General features: G+C 45.8%; 1 protein-coding gene across 1 annotated transcript in view; it reads right to left on the bottom strand.

Moving 5' to 3' along the window:
* cd109 (CD109 molecule) overlaps window positions 1-22,493 on the bottom strand; it is a 110,812-nt gene that overhangs the window by 66,961 nt on the left and 21,358 nt on the right. Inside the window, exons 6-13 of the mRNA XM_080199866.1 lie at window positions 22,453-22,492; window positions 20,068-20,155; window positions 18,082-18,169; window positions 12,000-12,201; window positions 6,770-6,879; window positions 3,655-3,909; window positions 767-868; window positions 619-681 (exon numbers count right to left, since the gene is read on the bottom strand). Of these exons, the coding sequence (XP_080055992.1) occupies window positions 619-681; window positions 767-868; window positions 3,655-3,909; window positions 6,770-6,879; window positions 12,000-12,201; window positions 18,082-18,169; window positions 20,068-20,155; window positions 22,453-22,492 (948 nt within the window). The remainder of the gene's footprint in view (window positions 1-618; window positions 682-766; window positions 869-3,654; window positions 3,910-6,769; window positions 6,880-11,999; window positions 12,202-18,081; window positions 18,170-20,067; window positions 20,156-22,452; window position 22,493) is intronic.

The following is a 22,493-nucleotide window of genomic DNA, read 5'->3' as shown; positions in this document are numbered from 1 at the left end:
CTGGTTGAGTACATAGAATCCGACAGTGCAGAAGGAGGCCATTCAGCCCATCGAGTCTGCACCGACCACAATCCCACTCAAGCCCTATCCCCATGACACCATGCATTTACCCTGGCTAGTTCCCCCGACACAAAGGGTCAATTTAGCATGGCCAATCAACCTAACCCGCACATCTTCGAACTGTGGGAGGAAACTGGAGCACCCGGAGGAAACCCATGCAGACACGGGGAGAACATGCAGACTCTGTACAGGCAGTGACCCAAGCCAGGAATCGCACCAGGGTCCCTGACAGTGTGAGGCAGCAGCGCTAACAACTGTGCTACCGTGCCGCCCAGAACTTTTGCAGTTCTCCATCGGGGAATTGAACCCCGGTCTCCCGCGTTCCAGGCAGGGATCCTAACCACTGCACTAACGAGTATACTCTGCCTATTAAGAAGTTCCCCATTTTGGCCAACTTCACCAAATGTAGGTTAAGCAGGCATTCACCACTTTGCTCTCAATGGTCCATGTTTAGTAACCTGGTGCACATTAGTAGTTGTTGGCTATTGCAATCTCTCCGAGATACCTCGCTACACAGATGAACTTTCCCTTTAAATTAGCAGTTACTGATTGTATCACCTGATATGTCAGCTCATTCAACACCTCCGAACTTTCAATGGTGACTTCGAACGGCATTCCCACCTCGAAATAAAGAAAGTTTATCAACACACTTCAAACTCACTGGTTGCAATTCTCTCTGATGGTTATGAGTGGTTAGAAATGTTACCTTGACGACAGAACTCTCTGTCTGAAGTTGAAGGTAGGGTCTCTGGTATAAGTAGGAATCCCTGTGCAGTGAAATGCTCCTCAACAGTTCCTCGAATCTAACCTGTTGGGGATTTTAGCACTGCAGTCAGTCACACTGTGTACGCTTGCCCCAAATCCCATTTACGTCGCGGTACCCCTTACTGAGTGAGTGAACCAACTGCCCAACGTGGAGGGTTCTACCCCTTGGCTTGAAATTGTTTGGGCTACAGCTGAGGAATGACACCAAGATGATGATGACACCAAGATTGGTGGAACGGCAAATTGTACGGAGGGTGTGGAGAGTCTGCAGAAGGATCTAGATAGGCTGGGCGAATGGGCCAGGAAATGGCAAATGGAATTTAATGTTGGCAAGTGCGAGGTGGTCCACTTTGGTAGGAATAATGGTAGGAAGGACTAGTACTTACGTGGCGAAAAACTGCAGCAGGCGACGGTGCAGAGGGACCTCGGGGTCCTTGTGCAAGAGTCGCAAAAACCCAGCCTGCAGGTGCAGCAGGTGGTCAGGAAGGCGAATGGGATGCTGGCCTTCATAGCGAGGGGGATTGAATATAAAAGTAGCGAGGTCTTGCTGCGGCTGTATAGGGCATTGGTGAGGCCGCAGCTGGAGTACTGTGTGCAGTTTTGGTCGCCGTACTTACGCAAGGATATTTTGGCCTTGGAGGGAGTGCAGAGGAGGTTTACTAGGATGAAACCGGAGTTGAGGGGGTTGAGCTATGAGGAGAGGCTGAATAAACTAGGCTTGTACTCGTTAGAGTTTAGAAGAATGAGGGGAGATCTCATTGAGACGTATAAAATGATGAATGAGATGGATAGGATAGAGGTGGAGAGACTCTTCCCGCTCAAAAAAGACAGTAGGACTAGGGGGCACAGCCTCAAGATAAAGGGGGGGCGGTTTAGAACGGAGTTGAGGAGCAACTTCTTCACTCAAAGGGTGGTGAATCTCTGGAATTCTCTGCCCGTTGAAGTGGTGGAGGCTGCCTCGCTAAATATTTTTAAGACGCGGGTTGATGGGTTTTTGATAAGCAAGGGGATTAAGGGTTATGGGGAGAGGGCGGGAAAGTGGAACTGAGCCACGACAGATCAGCCATGATCTTATTGAATGGTGGGGCAGGCTTGAAGGGCTAGATGGCTCCTATTTCTTATGTTCTTATGAATGTACATGGTGACAGTTTCAAGTCAGTAACAAGGGGAGGGATGGTCTCTGTGGGCGGAATTCTATCATTGCGTAAATAAATGTCAACCCAGACGGGGGAAAGTGCCTTGCCGCCTGCCCATTGGCTCCACTGTCTGCTTTTCCCACCATATTTTTGACGCTTAGTTACAAAGAAAGTGCTGGAGGTGAACCCCACAACATCACCCTCTGGCACGGTGACCTCTGACCCACGGCCTTCAAGAGTTTGGAAGGGCACCTTGATCTAAAATAAAATAGAAATAAAGATCCCACCCTTCAGATACGGGATTCCCCCCCTACCCCCATGCACATGCTTCCTACCCTCCCCCTCCCGCCACCTCCCTCCACTGACATGCGGAGCACCCCCATGGACCTCCCCAGTGCAAACCCTCCTCTCTACCCATGCCACTTGCCTGGGCTCTGTCAGGATACTGCCCCAGGCATGATCCTCTCAGACCCAGGGGCTGTATTTACCTTTGCCCCCCCCCCTCACCTCCCCACACCTCCCCACCACCACCACCACCACCCCCCATCCCCCCAGGGGGTTCCTGTTTGTCTCTGTTGTAATCCTCACCAATGTGATGTCATGTCGCTGTTGGGGGAAATCCGAATGTGGGGAGATGATGGAGCAGAGAGATGGTACGGTAGTGATGGCAGGAGCCCCATTACAGCAGTGGCGGGAACAGAATGGGAAATCCTGCCGTCTGGGGACTTGCTTTGGATTCTCCATCTCGACTGCTGTTCCTGCTCTCCAGAAACGGGGGCAGAGAACCCCGGCCGATGGATAATTTCTTAGCTCAAGACTGATTTTTGCATCGTTGAATGTAATTTTATTTGTGATCCACTTCAATCGATAAGAAATGCACATTTATTTAGCAATACTCCGTGCCTTCCATGTGCACGCCCGCATATCTGCACTTAGTCTGCATCTGACTGTGTGTGAGTTAGACTGTGTTGTGTCTGTTTGTGCAAGTGTGCCAGTCTAAGTGTTTTAGACCATAAGAGCGTAAGACATAGGAGCAGAATTAGGCCACTCAGCCCATTGAGTCTGCTCCACTATCCAATCATGGCTGATATTTTTCTCATCCCCACTCTCCTGCCTTTTCCCCATAACCCCTGATCCCCTTATTAATCAAAAACTATCAATCCCTGTCTTAAAGACATTCAATGACCTGACCTTCTGCGGCAAAGAGTTCCATAGATTTGCCACTCTCTGGCTGAAGAAATTCCTTCTCATCCCTGTTTTAAAGGGTCATCCTTTTAGCCTGAGGTTGTGCCCTCTGGCTCTAGATTTTCCCACTTGTGGAAACATCCTCTTCACATCCATTTTGGAGAAGGTGTGTGCGTCTGTGTGCATTTATACTGTGTAAGCTTGTGTAAGAGTGTGGTGAATGAGCATCTGTGTGTATGTATGAGTGTGAATGAGTTTGTTTGAATATATGTGTACGTGAATGCTTCAGTGAGCTTGTGTGTGTGTGTGTGTGTGTGTGTGTGTGTGCGTACATGTGTATGCGTGTGAATGTGTATTTGTCTGTAAGTCTGTGTGTGTACGTGTGTGTGTGTGTGTACATGTGTGCGTGTGTGTACATGTGTGTGTGTGTACGTGTGTGTGTGTGTCTGTCTGTCTGTGTGTGTGTGTTTGTGGGACAGAGAGGGAGAGTTTGTTTATGAGCTTGTACCTTTATCCATAAATACACTGTATTTGGCAGCAGTGGAAACTGAATCGTAACAAATCCACTCTCAGGAACAGTGATGTTGATAATGTGCCAGGATGTGTACCAGACATCCTTATCATTGGTGTATTTTGAACCATTGCTGGTGAATGTTGCATTGGATTCAGCTGGCTGGTTTTGGGTCTGCGATACATTGACGCGCAGAATGTTCTCTCTGTCTTCTGCTGTCAGTTTTCTGTGATCGATACGAGTCACGTGAACCTTGAAATGAGAAAATGTGTTTAGTCCATTCAACGGGAAGCAAAGCAATGATAAAACTGACCTGACCAGGGTCATTGGATTCATTTCAGGCGATGTATTCAGTCAAATCTACAATTATCACCAGTATTATTTTCATCAATCAAACATGCAAAGCAAATCAAAATTAAATTTTACAGGGAATAAACTAAGTTTGTCTTCTCAACATATGTCAAAGGTATCTAATCATGAATCTTGTCTGCTGATTATGGGATCTTGCTATGTACAAAATGGCTGCACCATGGCTTACAAAAAAAAAGTAAGTACATCTCAAACAAAAGCCAGCTCTGTGAGATGTGCTGAAGTCGTAAGGACACCATAAAGGTCTAGATAAGGCCCAACCTTCGCAGAGTAAGTGTCAACTTGGGTCATAAATGCCAGGGGCACATCCCCAGAGATAAAAATTGACGTTCTTCCTTGGAGAGCTGCCTGATGTGACGTTGATCCAACAGGCCGGCGTGACGTGGGTGGATCTCCAACTCGTTGCTGGGTTAGTTGTTGTGAACCAGTACAAACAGTACATCATGGATCAGGAACGTGAGGTGCAATGAGTGGGAGGAGGTGGGGCCAATAGAAAAGGATTTGGAGAATCCAGCATTAGACTGAGGTGGGCACAGTAAGAAGTCTCACGACACCAGGTTAAAGTCCAACAGGTTTATTTGGTAGTACGAGCTTTCGGAACCCTGCCCCTTCATCAGGTGAGTGGAGGGTTGGGTTCACAAACAGGGCATATATACAGACACACACTCAATTTACAAAATAATGGTTGGAATGCGAGTCTTAACAGGTAATCAAGTCTTTACAGATACAAATAATGCGAGTGGAGAGAGGGTTAAGCACAGGTTAAAGAGATGTGAATTGTCTCCAGACAGTACAGTTAGTGAGATTCTGTAAACCCAGGAAAGTCGTGGGGGTTACAGATAGTGTGACATGAACCCAAGGTCCCAGTTGAGGCCATTCTCATGTGTGCGGAACTTGGCTATCAGTTTCTGCTCAGTGACTCTGCACTGTTGTGTGTCGTGAAGATCAGAGGCTGAATGCCTTTGACTGCTAAAGTGTTCCCCGACAGGAAGGGAAAACTCCTGCCTGGTGAACGTTGAATGGGGCCTGCATCCATTGTCGTAGCGTCTGCGTGGTCTCGCCAATGTACCATGCCTCAGGACATCTGTTCCTGCAGCGTATCAGGTAGAAAATGTTGGCCAATTCTCAAGAGTATGTACTGTGTACCTGGTGGATGGTGTTCTCATGTGAGATGATGGCATCGTGTCGATGATCCAGCATGTCTTGCAGAGGTTGCTGTGGCAGGGTTGTGTGGTGTCAGGGTCACTGTTCTCCTGAAGGCTGGGTAGTTTGCTGCGAACAATGGTCTATTTGAGGTTGTGTGCTTGTTTGAAGGCAAGAAGTGGGGGTATGGGGATGGACTTGGAGAGACGTTCGTCTTCATCAATGACATGTTGAAAACTCCGGAGGAGATGTCGTAGCTTCTCCGCTCCAGAGAAGTACTGGACAGCAAAGGGTCCACCATATCCCATGATTGTCTTCTGAGGAGGTCTGTGCAGTTTTTCCCTGTGGCGCGTTGGAACTGTCGATCGATGAGTCAAACGCCACATCCCATTCTTATGAGGGCATCTTTCAATGTGTGTAAGTGTCTGTTGCAATCCTCCTCATCTGAGCAGATCCTGTGTATACGGAGGGCTTGTCCATAAGGAATGGCTTCTTTATTGTGTTTCGGGTGGAAGCTGGAGAAATGGAGCATCGTGACGTTATCCATGGGCTTGCGGTACAGTGGAAGTGCTGAAGTGACCGTCCTTGATGGAGATGTGCGTGTCCAAGAATTCAGCGAAAAATCACTGAAACAACTGTCTGAGGACATCAACAAGTTCCACCCCACCATCAGACTCACCAGAATCGGTTGCATTCTCTTGTGACTTGGCCAACGTTGTCTACCTGATACGTCGCAGGAAAGTATGTCCGGAGACATGGTACTGTGGGGAGACCATGCAGATGCTACGACAACGGATAAATGAACATCGCTCGACAATCACCAGGCAGGAGTGTTCTCGTCCTGTTGGGGAGCACTTCAGCGATCACGGGCATTCAGCCTCTGATCTTCGGGTAAGCTCTCTCCAAGGCGGCCTTCATGACAACGCAGAATCGCTGAACAGAAACTGATAGCCATGTTCCACACGCATAAGGAGGGCCTCAAACGGTGATTTGGGTTCATGTCACACTATCTGTAACCCCCCACGACTTACCGGGGTTTGCAAAATCTCACTTACTGTCCTGTCTGGAGACAATTCACACCTCTTTAACCTCTGCTTAACCCTCTCTCCATTCACATTGTCTGCACTGTCCGCATTGTCCATAAAGGCTTGATTACCTGTTAAGACTCACATTCCAATCATTATCTTGTAAATTGAGTCTGTGTCTGTATATATGCCCTGTTTGTGAATCCAACCCTCCATTCGCCTGATGAAGGAGAAGCGAGCTCTGAAAGCTCGTGCTTCCAAATAAACCTGTTGGACTTTAACCTGGTGTTTGAGACTTTTTATTGTTGCCAACATGTACCCTCGCACCCTACTTTTCTCCACCTCCACCCCTCCCTCATTGTTCCCATCACCCCTCGCCTGCTCCTCCCCTCCACATCCCCCTCCCCATCCACCTGACCTCATCCCTCCACCTTCCTCACACTCCTCCTCCCCTTTCCTTTGCCCCCTTCCATCTCCCCCTCACGTTACCCTATCCCCCTCACACCCGCTCCTTCCCGCCCCTCCTCAGATTCGGTTCAAATCAGGCCTGGGGTGAAGCATCAATGAGGGCTTACCTTGGCGGTGAAGTTGAGAGGTGGCTTCAGGATTTTCTGGTAGTTGACAATCTCCAGCTTGTACTTCACGAGTGAGACAGTGACATTTACATCTGTGGACTGTGTCACACCTGTGACCATAAACAGGAGCTTTATTTACAGCCAAACATTGAATTGGTCAAACAATGAGAGACGGAACCATTCAGTTTAATAGTCACTTGAGCATGGAGATTGAATATCATTGAAAAAAGCAACTATGACTCTGCTTTACATACACTTTTCCTTTCATGGAATGTGCACGTCACCAGCAAGGCCAACATTAATAGCCCTTGAATCCTTAATAGCCCTCGGATGGCTTGCTGGGCCAATTCAGAAGGGCAGTTAAGAGTCAACCATATTGCTATAGGTCTGGAGTCACGTGTTGAGAAGTGGTGTCATAGCGATATTTCTATTGGACTAATAATCCAGAGACCCAGGATAATGTTCTGGGGACCTGGGTCTGAATCCCACCAGAACAGATGGCAAAAGCTGAATTCAATTTAAACGGACAATTGTTCTTAAAAACCCATCGGGCTCCTTTAGGGAAGGAAGTCTGCCATTCTTGGCTGGTCTGGTCTACACGTGACTCCAGGGGGAGGCAATGGTCTAGTGGCTTTATCCTTAGAGGATTAATCCAGAAACTCAGCTAATGTTCTGGGGACCTGGGTTCAAATCCCGCCACCGCAGATGATGCAATTTGAATTCAATAAAAAATATCTGGAATTAAGAATCTACTGATGGCCATAAAAACATTGTCAATTGTTGGAAAAACCCATCTGATTCACTAACACCTTTTAGGAAAGGAACTCTGCTGCCCTTACCTGGTCTGGCCTACATGTGACTCCAGAGTCACAGCAATATGGTTACCTCTCAATTGCCCTCCAAGGGCAACTAGGGGTGGGCAATAAATGCTGGCCAGCCAGTGATGTCCAATGAACGAATAAAAACAAAAGCCCCACAGCAACGTAGTTGACTCTTATACACTCTCTGAAATACCACTCATTTCGAGGGCAGTTAGGATTGGCAATAAATGCCAACCAAGAATATAATTTAAAAATGCAGTCCAGACAGGATTTTCCCTCCCTGAAGAGCATTAATGAACCAGGTGGGTTTTTAACAACCGATGACAAACCTTATGGTCAGCATTACTCAGTTTTATTTTCAAGTTGAGACATTGCGCCTTTTCTGAGTTCAACAAAAGCACTGGGGGACAAATAGTTCCCTGGCGCATTCTCCATGGCAACGCCTCAACCAATCAGTGTTGAATTGACGACCAATCAGCACTGTCTCTCATGCACTGTAAATATTTGAAACCTGGGGCCCGATTTTCCCATTGCGACCTGTAACTTTTCTGGTAGGTTCCATCAGGAGCATCACATGCCAGCCATTGTGCGAGATTCATGCATGCATCGGGAACGAAAGCGTGTCTCCCAGAGCCAGAGAACAGACGCAAGCGCTGGAAACCGGTGGGAAGAAGGTAAGTCATTTGAATCTTTTAACGATATTCATGGTTGGGACCTCTGCATTGCACAGTGCAGAGACTCGGGTTTGAAGTCGCTCTGAAAAAACAGTCAAATTCTGGACCAGTTTTCCCACCAATTCAGCACTTTTGGGAGAATCGCCCCCATGGAGATCACTGCACAGTGGAACATTTCCGATCTTATTCCAACTCAGTCACAGCATTGGGCAGATACAAAGCAAGATTCAGGAAATGAATATTGTGAGCACTTCAACCCACAGGGAATCCAGGCTAAACTCTACACTGTTACTTTGAACAGGCTAATAAAATGCACTGGGATTTCATATCTGTCCATGGAGAAGGAGTTCCACTCTGCAGTTAAGCCCAATTTGTGCAGTTGCACATTTTAACCCAATTATCTGGTCAGTCACCTTGTGGACAGTTCTTTTTTTGGGGCCTTTCAGTACTTTATCTCTAATCAAAAATGTCAATTCAAATTAAGTCCAATCATGGTCCACAGAGGAGGGACAAACAAGACTCAAGCTGACAAGATGAGACATTGCCTCCCATCTTGGGCTCAATCAGACAAAGGTCCAAGTTGACATTGCGCCCCCTCCTGGGCTGGACCTAACACTCCATCTGAGCCAATAGGCTGAGATGGATTTGAAAAATTGCATCAGGTGAAGCCTCGGTTTAACCTCATTGACTATCCTGATCTCTACCCTAGCTTAGGCAAACCACGATCACAGGAGTCAGCACAGTCCCAATGCAATGGGCCAGCCTCATCCGCTAGCAGGTAGGGAGATTAGCCCAATCATTGATTCTCCCCAAAAGTTTCAATAATTCCACGAAATTGGGGGCTCGTTGTCGGCAAATCTGCTGTCATATTTCTCAGTATCACAAAAGAATCTGAGATGGCATGCAGAAAAATGTACGGAGTCTGATTAGGATTTGTGATTAGGATTTTAGTGGGCGGCACGGAGGCACAGTGGTTAGCACTACTGCCTCACAGCACCAGGGACCTGGCTTCAATTCTGGCCTCAGGTGACTGTCTGTGTGGAGTTTGCACATTCTCCCCCTGTCTATGCGGGTTTCCTCCGGGTGCTCCGGTTTCCTCCCACAGTCCAAAGATGTGTGGGGTTAGGTTAATTGGTCATGCTAAATTGACCCTAGTGGTCAGGGGGATTAGCAGGGTAAATATGTGGTGTTACAGGGATAGGACCTGGGTGGGATTGTGGTTAGTGCTGACTCAATGGGCCGAATGGCCTCCTTCTGCACTGTAGGCAGTCTTTGATTCTTAACTTGCAGCTAAATCTGTTCTCCCATCACCCTTGCATTCATTAACTGATATTGGCTCCTAGTAATGCAATGTCTTGATTTTAAAAATTCTCCTCCTTGTTTTCCTCATGTTAGGTTGCTGCATAAAGTTAAATCTCCCAGAATCCAGGGTGAGCTAACTGAATGGATACAAAATTGTCTTGACAGAAGCCAGAGGGTGGTTGGAGAGGGTTATTTTTCAAACTGGATGCCTGTGAGCAGCGGTGTGCCTCAGGGATCAGTGCTGGGTCCACTGTTATTTGTCATTTATGTTAATGATTTGGATGAGAATATAGGAGGCATAGTTAATAAGTTTGCAGACAACACCAAGATTGGTGGCATAGTGGACAGTGAAGAAAGTTATCTCCGATTGCAACGGGATCAATTGGGCCAACGGGTTGACGAATGGCAGATGGAGTTTAATTTAGATAAATGCAAAGTGATGCATTTTCGTAGATTGAACCAGGGCAGGACTTACTCAGTTAATGGTAGGATGTTGGGGACAGTTACAGAACAAAGAGATCTAGGGATACATGTTCATAGTTCCTTGAAAGTGGAGTCACAGGTGGACAGAGTGGTGAAGAAGGCATTCAGTATGCTTGGTTTCATCGATCAGAATATTGGATACAGGAGTTGGGACGTCTTGTTGAAGTTGTACAAGACATTGGTAAGGCCACACTTGGAATATTGTGTGCAGTTCTGGTCACCCTATTACAGAAAGGATATGATTAAACTAGAAAGAGTGCAGGAAAGATTTATTAGGATACTACCGGGACATGATGGTTTGAGTTATAAGAGGTTGGATAGACTGGGATTTTTTTCCTCTGGAGCATAGGAGGCTGATGGGTGATCTTATAGAGATCTATAAAATAACGAGGGGCATAGATCAGCTTTTTCCAAAGGTAGAGGAGTCTAAAACTAGAGGGCGTAGGTTTAAGGCGAGAGGGGAGAAATGCAAAAGGGTCCAGAGGGGTAATTTTTTTACTCAGAGAGTAATGAGTGTCTGGAACAAGCTGCCAGAGATAGTAGTAGAGGCGGGCACAATTTTGTCATTTAAAAAGCATTTAGACAGTTGCATGGATAAGATGGGTATAAAGGGATATGGGCCAATTGTGGGCAACTGGGACTTGTTTAGGGATTAAAAAAAAACAGTGACATGGACAAGTTGGGCTGAAAGACCTGTCTTCATGTTGTAGACTTCTGTGACTCTATGACTCTATGGCTAGAACACTGCGCAGAGTTTGCACATTCTCCCCGTGCCTGCGTGGATTTCCTCTGGATGCTCTGGTTTCCTCCCACAGTCCAAAGATGTGCAGGTTAGGTTGATTGGACATGCTAAATTGACTCTAGTGCCAGGGAGATTAGCAGGGTAAATATGGGGGATTATAGGCTGGGCGGGATTGTGGTTGGTACAGACTCAGTGGGCCGAATGGCCTCCTTCTTCACTGTAGGGATTCTAGGAATGCACTGCCTGATAGGGTGGATTCAAAAGGAAATTGGATATATATTTGACAGGAAGAAATTTTACGTTTTAGATAGACCAGGAGTGCGACTAAATTGGATATCCCATTTAACTGACCGGCACTGGCATGATGGGCAAGTGATCTTGGGCTGTTAGATTTGCTGGACTGTGTTCAGCACTGGGCAGGACTGGAGAAGTACGAGCATATGAAGATAGGGGAGGAGTAGACCCCTCAGCCCCTCGAGCCTGCTCCGCCTTTCACAAAGATCAGGGCTGATCTGATCTCGATTCCACATTCCCACCCATTCTCAGTGACCTTTCACCCCTTGCTCATCAAGGATCTACCTGCCACTGCGGGTACTTCAGCTTGTAAATGTGGTCCCGGGCAGCACGGTGGCACTGTGCTTAGCACGGCTGCCTCGCAGAGCCAGGGACCCGAGTTCAATTCTGGCTTGGGTCACCGTCTGTGGGGAGTTTGCACGTTCTCCCCGTGTCTGCATGGGTTTCCTCCGGATGCTGCGGTTTCCTCCCAGAGTCCAAAGATGTGTGGATTAGGTTGATTGGCCATGGTAAATTGTCCCTCCGTGTCTGGGGGACCAGCAGGGTAAATACATGGGGATAGGACTGTTGGTGGTGCAGGTTCAATGGGCCGAATGGCCTTCTTCTGCACTGTAGGGGTTCTATGATACTACTAAATGAGGTATCTGAATGCTGAATTGTTGGCAAGCAATATCAGGAACATTTCCTCAGGTCCATTACTTGGAAATACATTTTCTGGATGATATTAGTCAAGTCTGAGACCTTTGTGGGAATAGCGTATGGTTCTTTGGACATTTTGAGTCCTACCTTCCTATTGGTCGCTGAGGTAGCTGGGTAATAAGTCGAGTTGACATCCAGTTCATAGCAGCTAATAGTTTAACGGGGATTCAAAGGTTATGTACAGTAAATGCCGGCGTTTTATGGTCACAGCTTACCTGTGAGTGATTCTGTCACAGCAGCTTTGATGTTCATTGAGAGCGTAGGCTCTCTGTATGATGTTAAAAAATATTCCATCAGCGATTCGAACGACAGGTTCATGGGGATGAAGCTGCTGAATTTCAGTAATCCTCCGTACATAGTTAGAAAGAATTCCTGAAGCTCAGAGGAAGTGATGATGAACTGAGCAGTTCCATTGGTCTGCAAAGGTAGAAGTAGAGAGACTTAATTCTCACTGATACTGGATCACCTTGTGATGAATCAAAGCACTAAATTGCTAAATCATTCATATAAAATTCACAATTTGTTTTAATCTTTCACGGGACGTGGGCATCACTGGGGAGGTTAGCCTTTACATTGCCAATTCTTAATGCATCTTAAGAAAGTGATCGTAAGTTACCTTATTGAACTGTTGTGATATTATATATTTAAGTGGTTGTAGATTGCTTTAAAGCTGATTATTTGGATGGTGACATCATTAGGGTGTTGTAGAAATTGTTGCTTTCAGTTTGTCCTCTGTGCAGACAAGAGCTCCTCGAATAAAACTTGTCAATTTGAATCTACATGTGCGAACTACATCATTTCTTTTTGTGAAAATCCACAACAGAACAATATTACAGTGTAAGTACATCCACAATGCTTTTAGAGAAGGATTTCCAGGGCTTTGACACAGCAATGGTATAGGAACAATGGTATTGTTCCAAGTCAGGACGATGAGTGATTTGGAGGAGAAATTTCAGGTGGCATTATTCCCATGTATCTGCTGCCTTTGTTCTTCTAGATGGTAAATGCCCTGATCTGAAAGATGCTGGTGAAGGAGTCTTAATGTGGTGGATCCTGCAAATGGTAAACACTGCTGCCACTGTGGAGGGAGGTTACGTTTAAGATGATGGTGGATCTGGTGCCATCCAAGCACACTTTGTCCCTGGTGTAGAGCTTCTTGAGTGTTGTTGAAGTTGCACTCATCCAGGCAAGTGAGAAGTATTCCATCACACTCCTGAATTGAGCCTTGTAGATATTAGACAGGCTTTGGCGAATCAGGAGATGAGTTACTCACTGCACGATTCCCAAAACCTGGTGTTGTCAGACTTTTTACTCTGTTTTTGTAGTCACAGTATTTATATGGTTAGTCCAGTTCAATTTCTGGTCAACGGTTTTGTTAAGTTGAATTTACAAAGATGTACTTTATAGACATCTATAAATGTCTACATTTATTACATTATAGAGTGTCAGTGAAGAATATAAAATACTAGAGGGAAACAACAGTGCTATTTTGTGTCGGTGCCTTCAAGAGTTGGTTACGTTCAATGCTGAGATGTTTAAAATGCAGAGTACACACAGACTCTCTAAGTTGCAACATTTGTTTCAGAGATCAAAACGTCAGGGTTGCCTTGGTAACAGGCTCTGCAGGTTTTTGCATTTTGTTAGCCTATGTGTTTCAAGAAAACACTCAGCTAAAGGGAACCAATCAACATCAAACCAATCCACGTACAGGAATGTTGATAAGAATTATAAAAGAGCAACTCAACTGCCTTGAGTTCAGTTCCACCAGGGGTTGAGCCAGGAGTTCAAGGCGGCACGGTGGCACAGTGGTTAGCATTGTTGCCTCATAGCTTCAGAGACCTGGGTTCAATTTCGGGCTTGGGTCACTGTCTGTGTGGAGTTTGCGCATTCTCCCCATGTCTACGTGGGTTTCTTCCAGGTGCTTCGGTTTTCTCCCACAGTCCAAAGATGTGCTGGTTAGGTGCATTGGCCACGCTAAATTGCCCCTAAATGTCCCAGGATGTATAGGTGAGAGGAATTAGCGGGGTGAATTGGGATTGGGTGAGATTGTTGTTGGTGCAGACTCGATGGGCTGAATGAGCTCCTTCTGCACAAAAGAGATTCTATATTTTTAAAAAAGGAGCAGGGTCCGATCATCTGGAGCAGTTAAAGGTAGTTAGATCAACTGGAGCAGTTGGTTCTTAATTCTGCCAACTTCAGATAGGTCTTAAGAGAACTCACCCAGTGAAAAGTACCAAATCAGACTGGGCTTACAGACAGCAGACACTACCAAAGAACTCCAAAACTTCCAAAAGCCATCAGACCAGGTTGAATATAGTTTTTTTGAGAGTTACTAAGACTCTGTTATTACTGTTTTGGTACTGAATGATCCTTGTCTTTATTTGAACAGCATTTCAGTTGAACAATCCTTTAATTAAAATGTTACTGGTTTAATTAAAGTTCCTGATTGGTTCAATAAAATAATTTGTTAAATATTTACTGAAACCAAGTGTCAGGTCTTTATATTAATAAACCTCCAAATGTTAATGTAAAACAGTTAGCTCCTTCCTAAACACTTAAGAACATAAGAAATGGAACATAAGAAATAGGAGCAGGAGTAGGCCAACTAGCCCTTCGAGCCTGCCCCGCCATTCAATAAGATCATGGCTGATCTGTCGTGGCTCAGTTCCATATTCCTGCCCTCTCCCCATAACCCTTAATCCCCTCTCTCATCAAAAACCCATCAACCTGCGTCTTAAAAATATTTAGCGAGGCAGCCTCCACCACTTCAACGGGCAGAGAATTCCAGAGATTCACCACCCTTTGAGTGAAGAAGTTCGTCCTCAACTCTGTTCGAAACCGCCCCCCCTTTATCTTGAGGCTATGTCCCCTAGTCCTACTATCCTTTCTGAGCGGGAAGAGTCTCTCCACCTCTATCCTATCCATCCCATTCATCATCTTATATGTCTCAATGAGATCTCCCCTCATTCTTTCAAACTCTAATGAGTACAAGCCTAGTTTATTCGGCCTCTCCTCATAGCTCAACCCCCTCAACTCCGGTATCAGCCTAGTAAACCTCCTCTGCACTCCCTCCAAGGCCAAATTATCCTTGCGTAAGTACGGCGACCAAAACTGCACACAGTACTCCAGCTGCGGCCTCACCAGTGCCCCATACAGCTGCAGCAAGACCTCCCTTTTTTTATATTCAATCCCCCTCGCTATGAAGGCCAGCATCCCATTCGCCTTCCTGACCACCTGCTGCACCTGCAGGCTGGGTTTTTACGACTCATGCACAAGGACCCCGAGGTCCCTCTATACCGTCGCCTGCTGCAGTTTTTCGCCATGTAAGTAATAGTCCTTCCTACCATTATTCCTACCAAAGTGGACAACTTCACACTTGCCAACATTAAATTCCATTTGCCATTTCCTGGCCCATTCGCCCAGCCTATCTAGATCCTTCTGCAGACTCTCCACACCCTCCGCTCAATTTGCCGTTCCACCAATCTTGGTGTCATCAGCAAATTTCGACACCATACACTCGGTTCCCTCCTCCAGATCATCTATATAAATGGTAAATAGCTGAGGCCTCAGCACCGATCCCTGGGGCACTCTACTAGTCACCAACCGCCAATCCGAATAGCACCCATTGACCCCTACTCTCTGCCTCCTATTTGACAGCCAATCCTCTATCCACGCTAACACCCTACCCCCAACTCCATGTCCCTCGGCCTTCTGCAATAACCTCTTGTGAGGCACCTTGTCAAACGCCTTCTGAAAATCCAGAAAGACCACATCCACCGGCTCTCCTCTATCCACCGCCCTAGACACATCCTCATAGAACGTTAATGTTAATGTTAATGTAAATGTTAATGTTAATGTAAAATAGTTAGCACCTTCCTAAACACTTTCACCAGATTGTGAAGCGAGGCACAGGGAATTAGTCTCTGTGTTGTAACAATGACAAACACCAGAATGTTGACAGCGGGAGATTCAGTGGCAAAGTGGTTATCACTGCTGCCTCGCAGCACCAGGGACCCGGTTCAGTTCCAGTTCTGGGTGACTGCGCAGAGTTTGAACATTCTCATGTCTGCTTGGGTTTCCTCCAGGTGCTCCGATTTCCCCCCACAGTCCAAAAGGTGTGCTGGTTAGATGCATTGGCCATGCTAAATTCTCCCTCAGTGTACCCAAAAAGGCACCAGATTGTGGCGACGGGGGGATTTTCACACTGATTTCATTGCAGTGTTAATGTAAGCCTACTTGTGACACTAATAACAAATCTTAAATTTTGAAATCTGCCTATATGTGACTTCAAATCCACAGCAATGTGGTTGACAATTCACTGACCCTGTGAACCACTCAGTTTAAGGGTAATTAGTGATGGGTAATATCTGTTGGCTTAGCCAGTGTAGTCCACATCCCATTAAAGAATATGAGGGCGAGCTGGGATGTTACGAGAATAATGATGTTGAGAGGATCTTTCCCCTTGTGAGAAATTCTAAAAATAGGAAATGCAATTTAAAAATAAGGGAGCTCCCATTTAAGGTGTAGATAGCTAGGAATTTCTTCTCTTCGAGGGTCCATGAGAGTTTGGAATTCCCTCCTCCAGGAGGGAGTGTGATGTTAGTGTCCCTTTAAGAGGTGTTTTTTTTTAAATCATGATCTCTGCAGCTTGCAGCCTTTGATGATGTCATTGGTGGGAGGAGAAAAGAAAACTGTGTGTCAGTCAGGTGACCAGGGGTTATTTTCAGTTTCAGTTCAAAGCTGCAGTGTTAGAAGCTGATAGAAGTCTCTCTCTCTCTGTTTTTATTTGAAAGTTTTATCAGTAAGTTGAAAACACACCTTATTGCCAACCTGCAACAAACAATCTGTGTTTTGGTGTTTTGAAGACTATAAGCTGCTCTGAGGTTTCAAGATCATTTGAAATCAGCATTCAACCCAGGGAACTGGATTCCAGTATCATGCGAGCTTTGGCCTGTGTTGAGATAAATCTGCACCAACCTCGATCCCACCCAGACCCTATTCTCATAACCCCACATATTTACCCTACTAATCCCTGGCACTAGGGTCAATTTAGCATGGCCAATCTACCTAACCAGCGCACCTGCTGGACGAAACCAGAGCACCTGGGGAAACCCACACAGACATGAGGAGAACGTGCAAACTCCACACAGACGGTGACCTGAGCCCAGAATCAAACCCAGGACCCTGGTGCCATGGAGCAACACTGCTAACCAGTTTGCCGAAGCTCTTGTTAATTTTCTTACTATATATGTTAACTATATTGTTAAATAAACTTTGCTAGATAAAAGCTCCCTCATAGGTCATTTGAATCACACCTGAAGTGAAACATCTCATGCTTCTCCCAGCTAAATACGAGGTGCAAAACTTTTGTTTCAGGGAGCTTCATAAAACACTTTGGAGTTTCTAACCTGGACCATAACAGGAGCGCAGGCTGGGTCATTAATTATATTTGAGGTGGAGTTAAACCGATGTTTGCTTGGCAAGGGGTTCAAGGATTAGGAAGTGAGACAGGATATTGCAGTTGTAGCCACATCAATGCAGCCATGATCATTTTGAATAGTGGAACAGGCTTGAGGGGCTGAATGGCCTACTCCTGCTCCAGTTTTGAACATTCTTATAGATGGCATGGCTGAAGCAAATAGTATAAATAAATGTATTTAAGTTTAAGAGGAAGCTGGATAAATACATGAGGGCAAAAGAAGTAGAAGGATAGACAGATAGAGTGATGATGAATTTGAGAGTGGGGGAAAGTTTATGTGGAGCACAAAGACCAAAATAGTCCAATGGGGCTGTATGGCCTGTTTTGTGTTGTACATTTTGTGTAATTCAATCCAATGTGAAGCTGGTTAGAGTCTAAGAGAGAAGCCAACATATATAAAGATGTCTTATTGAGTAGCTTGCAGTAGGAGAGGAGGAAACTGAAGAGAAGGGCATTGGTGGCACAGAGTGATTAGCACTGCTGCCTCACAGTGCCAGGGACCTGGGTTCAATTCCAGCCTCAGGACACTGTGTGGAGTTTGCACATTCCCGCTGTGTCTGCATGGGTTTCTTCCGGGAGCTCCGGTTTCCTCCCACAGTCCAAAGACATGCAGGTTAGGTTGATTAGCCATGCTAAATTGACCTTTAGTATTGGAGGGATTAGCAGGGTAAGTGTGTGGGGTTTCAGGGATAGGGCTTGGGTGAGAATTGGTGTAGTCTCGATGTGCCGAATGGCCTCCTTCTGCATTGTAGGGATTCTGTGTTTCAATGAAGACATCGGGAGGGAGGAATGGGAGAAGATTTAAATTTCAAACATACCTCGAAAGTTTTGTTTATTGTTGATGGGATGTATGGGAAGGATATAGTGATCACCACATTGCCTTTCACTGGTTTCCCGTACAGGTACCTGAAAGGGAATAAGAAATGAAGAATACTATCCAAAGTCCAACTACATCCCAGAAAGATGAACAATAAATGCTTCCCTCACCAATGATGCCATAACCCAAGAGCACATTTTTTTAAAGTCAAAGAGGTTCACAACTGCATGGATTGTCAAACCAGCCTCCACCATGAGGTGTCCATTGATAAAAGGGGTGTTCTTTAGTGAGAGCTTCTTTTCAAACCGTCTCACCAAGGTGTGGCCTCCTGACTGAGATCCTGTTGAGCATCTTCCTCAGACATACACACATGAAACATACAATACTGTCCACATGCTGGCTTGTTCTTCCATTGCTTCACGGGCAATGCTGGCAAGATAACAACATCAGCCTGCATTTATATAGCACTTTAATATGACTAAACGTTCCAAGGATCTTCACAGGAGAATTATACAACATAGCATGATACCAAGCCATATAAGGTCAGACGCCTGAGAGCTTGACCAAAGAGGTAGAATTTAAGGAATGTCTTAAAGGAAGAAAAGATGATGGAGACGTTTGGGATGGGAATTCCAGAACTTGGAGCCGAGGCGACTGAAGCCCCATAAATTTCATAGCAACACAGAGATGATGTCAAGAATGCAGCAGGTTTATTTACAAGAGTTTTAAAGTATTCCTCTAATCACAAAATGTCTGCACTCGTGCTTACAGCTCAGTGTGTGTAACTTTGTTGGTGCCTGTTTACTTTGCTCTGAGTCCACACCCAGGTTTAATCAATCAAACACAATGAGCCTAGATCAGTTACCAAGTTCACATAATAAAGTGCAAATTTTGGAAGGTTGAAGTGTGACACAACATTAAACATGAATTTCAGGTTCCATGAATTTCAAAACAAAACTGATCTGGATAGGCTGAGCGAGTGGGCGAGGACCTGGCAGATGGAATGCAATGTTAGCAAGTGTGAGGTTATCCACTTTGGCAGGAATAATAGTAGGAGGGATTACTATTTAAAGGGCGAAAAGCTGCAGCATGCTAGGGTGCAGAGGGACCTGGGGGTCCTTGTGCACGAGTCGCAAAAACCCAGTCTGCAGGTGCAGCAGGTGATCAGGAAGGCGAATGGGAAAACACTGACATGTGAAAATTGGTGAAAAAATTATAATACAGGATGCACCAGGGGTCAGGATTAAAAGAGTGTGGATATCTAAGAGGGCTGTGGGATTGGAGGAGATTACACCAATAGAGAGGGATAAGAATATGAAGGCATTTGAAAACGAGGAGGAGAATTTTAAAAATCAAGATGATGATTGACTGGGAGCCTGAGTAGGTCATCGAGCACTGGGATGATAAAGGATCTTCTGCAAATTAAAACAGGCAGCATAGTTTTGGATGATCTCAAGTTTATGGAATATTAAATGAGGAAGAATGGGCCACACTTATTATCTCCTTCTTCAAGGAGTAGATGGTGTGAGCCTTTTCCTTGAATGGCTTACTTTCTAACCACTGAATGATCCATGATCATTGGAATGATTTTAATATGGCCACTGAGGGTGGCCTATTGGAATACAAACTCCCTCATTCAGGAGTCAACTGATGGGCCAATCAGAGAGATTTACTTTGTATATAACTGGGAGTGTCAGTTCCTCTGGCACTCCCGAGGGTAGACTGCTGACTGCGAGTAGAACATGGAACATTACAGCGCAGTACAGCCCTCGATGTTGCGCCAACCAGTGGAACCAATCTAATGACCCCCTAACCTAAACTATTCCAATGTTATCCATTCTGTCTACTGCTGTTGGAATTGTAAATAAAGGGATTTTGGTGAAGGGACTTCTGCCTCTGTGAACTTATTGCAATTATTTTGTTAAATTATCTTTTACAGTTACCACACAACCTCCCTGCATCCATCTCCAAACTCTGAGTGACTCACCGTCCAGTAACAGTTCCGGTTATGTTCGTGTGATCGAGGGGAAGATAAACGGACGATGTGTTGATTGAAACTTCAAATCGAGATGCCACTGCAAATGGAAACAGGGAAAGGGTGAATGGAACTCAGTCTGCGGGGTCTGATTAAACTTAAACTGACCTTCTCTGAGCTCGATATTAAAGATCATACAGCACAAATCAAATAAAGAACAGAGCAATTCACCCCAGAATCATGGTCCATACTTATCCCTCAATCAACATCACGAGGACAGATTAGCTAGGGGCAGCGCGGTGGCACAGTGGTTAGCACTGCTGCCTCACAGTGCGAGGGACACGGGTTCGATTCCCGGCTTGGGTCACTGTCTGTGTGGAGTCTGCATGTTCTCCCTGTGTCTGCATGGGTTTCCTCTGGGTGCTCCGGTTTCCTCCCACAATCTGAAAGACGTGCTGGTTAGGTGCATTGACCCAAACAGGCACCAGAGCATGGTGACTAGGTGAATTTCACAGTAACTTCATTGCAGTGTTAATGTAAACCTTACTTGCGACGAATAAATAAACTTTAAAACTTTAAGACGTAGGAGTCCAAAAAGCAAAGCCTGTTTGCTCACTGTCTTCAAGGTGAGATCCCTCATTGTCAGGCACTTATAGAATCAGAGAATCGCTATGGTGCAGAAAGAAGCCATTAGGCCCATCAAGTCTACACGAACAACAATCCCATCCGGGCCCTGTCCCCATAACCCCATATATTTACCCTGCTAATTTAGCATGGCCAATCAGCTTAACCTTGTATTTGTATCTTTGGACTGTGGGAGGAAACCAGAGCACCCTGTGGAAGCCCACACAGACATGGGGAGAACATGCAGACTCCGCACAGACAGTGACCTGAGGCCGGAATTGAACCCGGGTCCCTGGTGCTGTGAGGCAGCAGTGTTAATCACTGTGCCACTGCGCTATCCACTTAGTGAATGATTGAAGAACCTACCATTGGGAAGAGGCTGAAGGCACTCTCTTCCAATGCTCCCTTTGAACCTCCCAAGCCATTGACTATCTTCCCACAACCACCCTTGCATACCAGTATCAGGGGCCCCTATGGATCCAAGGTCACTTTTGGGTCCATCACTGGCAACGGCCAACACTCCTCCAATGACACTGCTTGCAACGGGGAGCTACTGGCTTCTGATTGGCTAACAGGAGTGGTGGGATGGGAGGGGGTTAACATTTCCATTCTTGGGGTCCTTGATTGCAGAAAAGGTCCAACAGTGACCTCTGAAGTGCCTGAGAGGAACCTAGTGTGGTAGACCTTTCCCTAAGGAGGTAACACAGGGTCCCTACCAGTCCTGCAGCTCACACATAGAGTTACTCACGGAACGGAGGAAGGCCTTTCAACCCATCAAGCTGGCTCTCTATAGAGCAGTCCAGGCAGTCCCATTACCCTGCTTTTAGCCCCAGAGGTTTGTTCCCTTTATAAGCCCATTCAATTTATGTATCGTCAGAAGCTAAGGAAATTATAATGAAGAACAAAGAAATGGCAGAAAGATTGAACACGGACACTGATTCTGTCTTCACAAAAGAGGCACAAATAATCTCCCAGAAATTGTAGAGAACCAAAGGGTATCATAATCGAGTGGAATTGAAGGAAATAAATATTATTACAGAAATGATGCTGGGGAAATTAAAGACTGACAAATCATCAGGATCTGATAATATACACCCCAGAGCATTCAAGGAGGAGGATCTCAAAATATTGGATGTAATTGGTGGTCAGCTTCCAAAATTCTGTAGACTCTGGAGCAGTTTGGAGGGTGGAAAATGTAACCCCACTATTTAAAAATGCTGGGGATGGAGAGAAATTAGGTTGAATTGCAGTTATCCTGGCATTAGTAATGGGAAAGATCAGAGAATCATAGAATGATAGAATCCCTACAGTGCAGAAGGAGGCCATTCTGCCCATCATGTCTGCACTGCCAACAATCCCACCAGGCTCTATCCCCGTAACCCCACGTATTTACCCTGCTAATCCCCCTGACACTAAGGGGCAATTTAGCATGACCAATCCACCTCACCCGTACATCGTTGGATAACAGAATCTATTATAAAAGATGTGACAACAGAATATTTGGAAAGCATTATTAAGATTGAACAAAGCCAGTGCTGTCAGGGAGGGAATTCCAGGGTTTTGACCCAGTGACAGTGAAGGAGCAGCGATTTAGTTCCAAGCCAGGATGGTGAGTGACTTGGAGAGGAACTCCCAAGGCAGTGGTGTTCCCACGTATCTCCTGCCCTTGTCCTTCTCGGCTTTATATTTGACAGGGTGGGGGTATCTCACTGGAGCAGGGCAGCCAGCTGGAACGCGCATTCTCTAAACAAAGCAAGATCACAGGTTGCTCACCATATTCCGCGACAGTGAAAGGCTTTTCCTTCTGTACTCCC

Source organism: Carcharhinus amblyrhynchos, chromosome 12, assembly GCF_965287045.1.
Source record: "Carcharhinus amblyrhynchos chromosome 12, sCarAmb.v2.hapA, whole genome shotgun sequence".
NCBI classification, from domain to species: Eukaryota; Metazoa; Chordata; class Chondrichthyes; order Carcharhiniformes; family Carcharhinidae; genus Carcharhinus; species Carcharhinus amblyrhynchos.
This window is presented reverse-complemented; position numbering and strand designations above follow the sequence as displayed.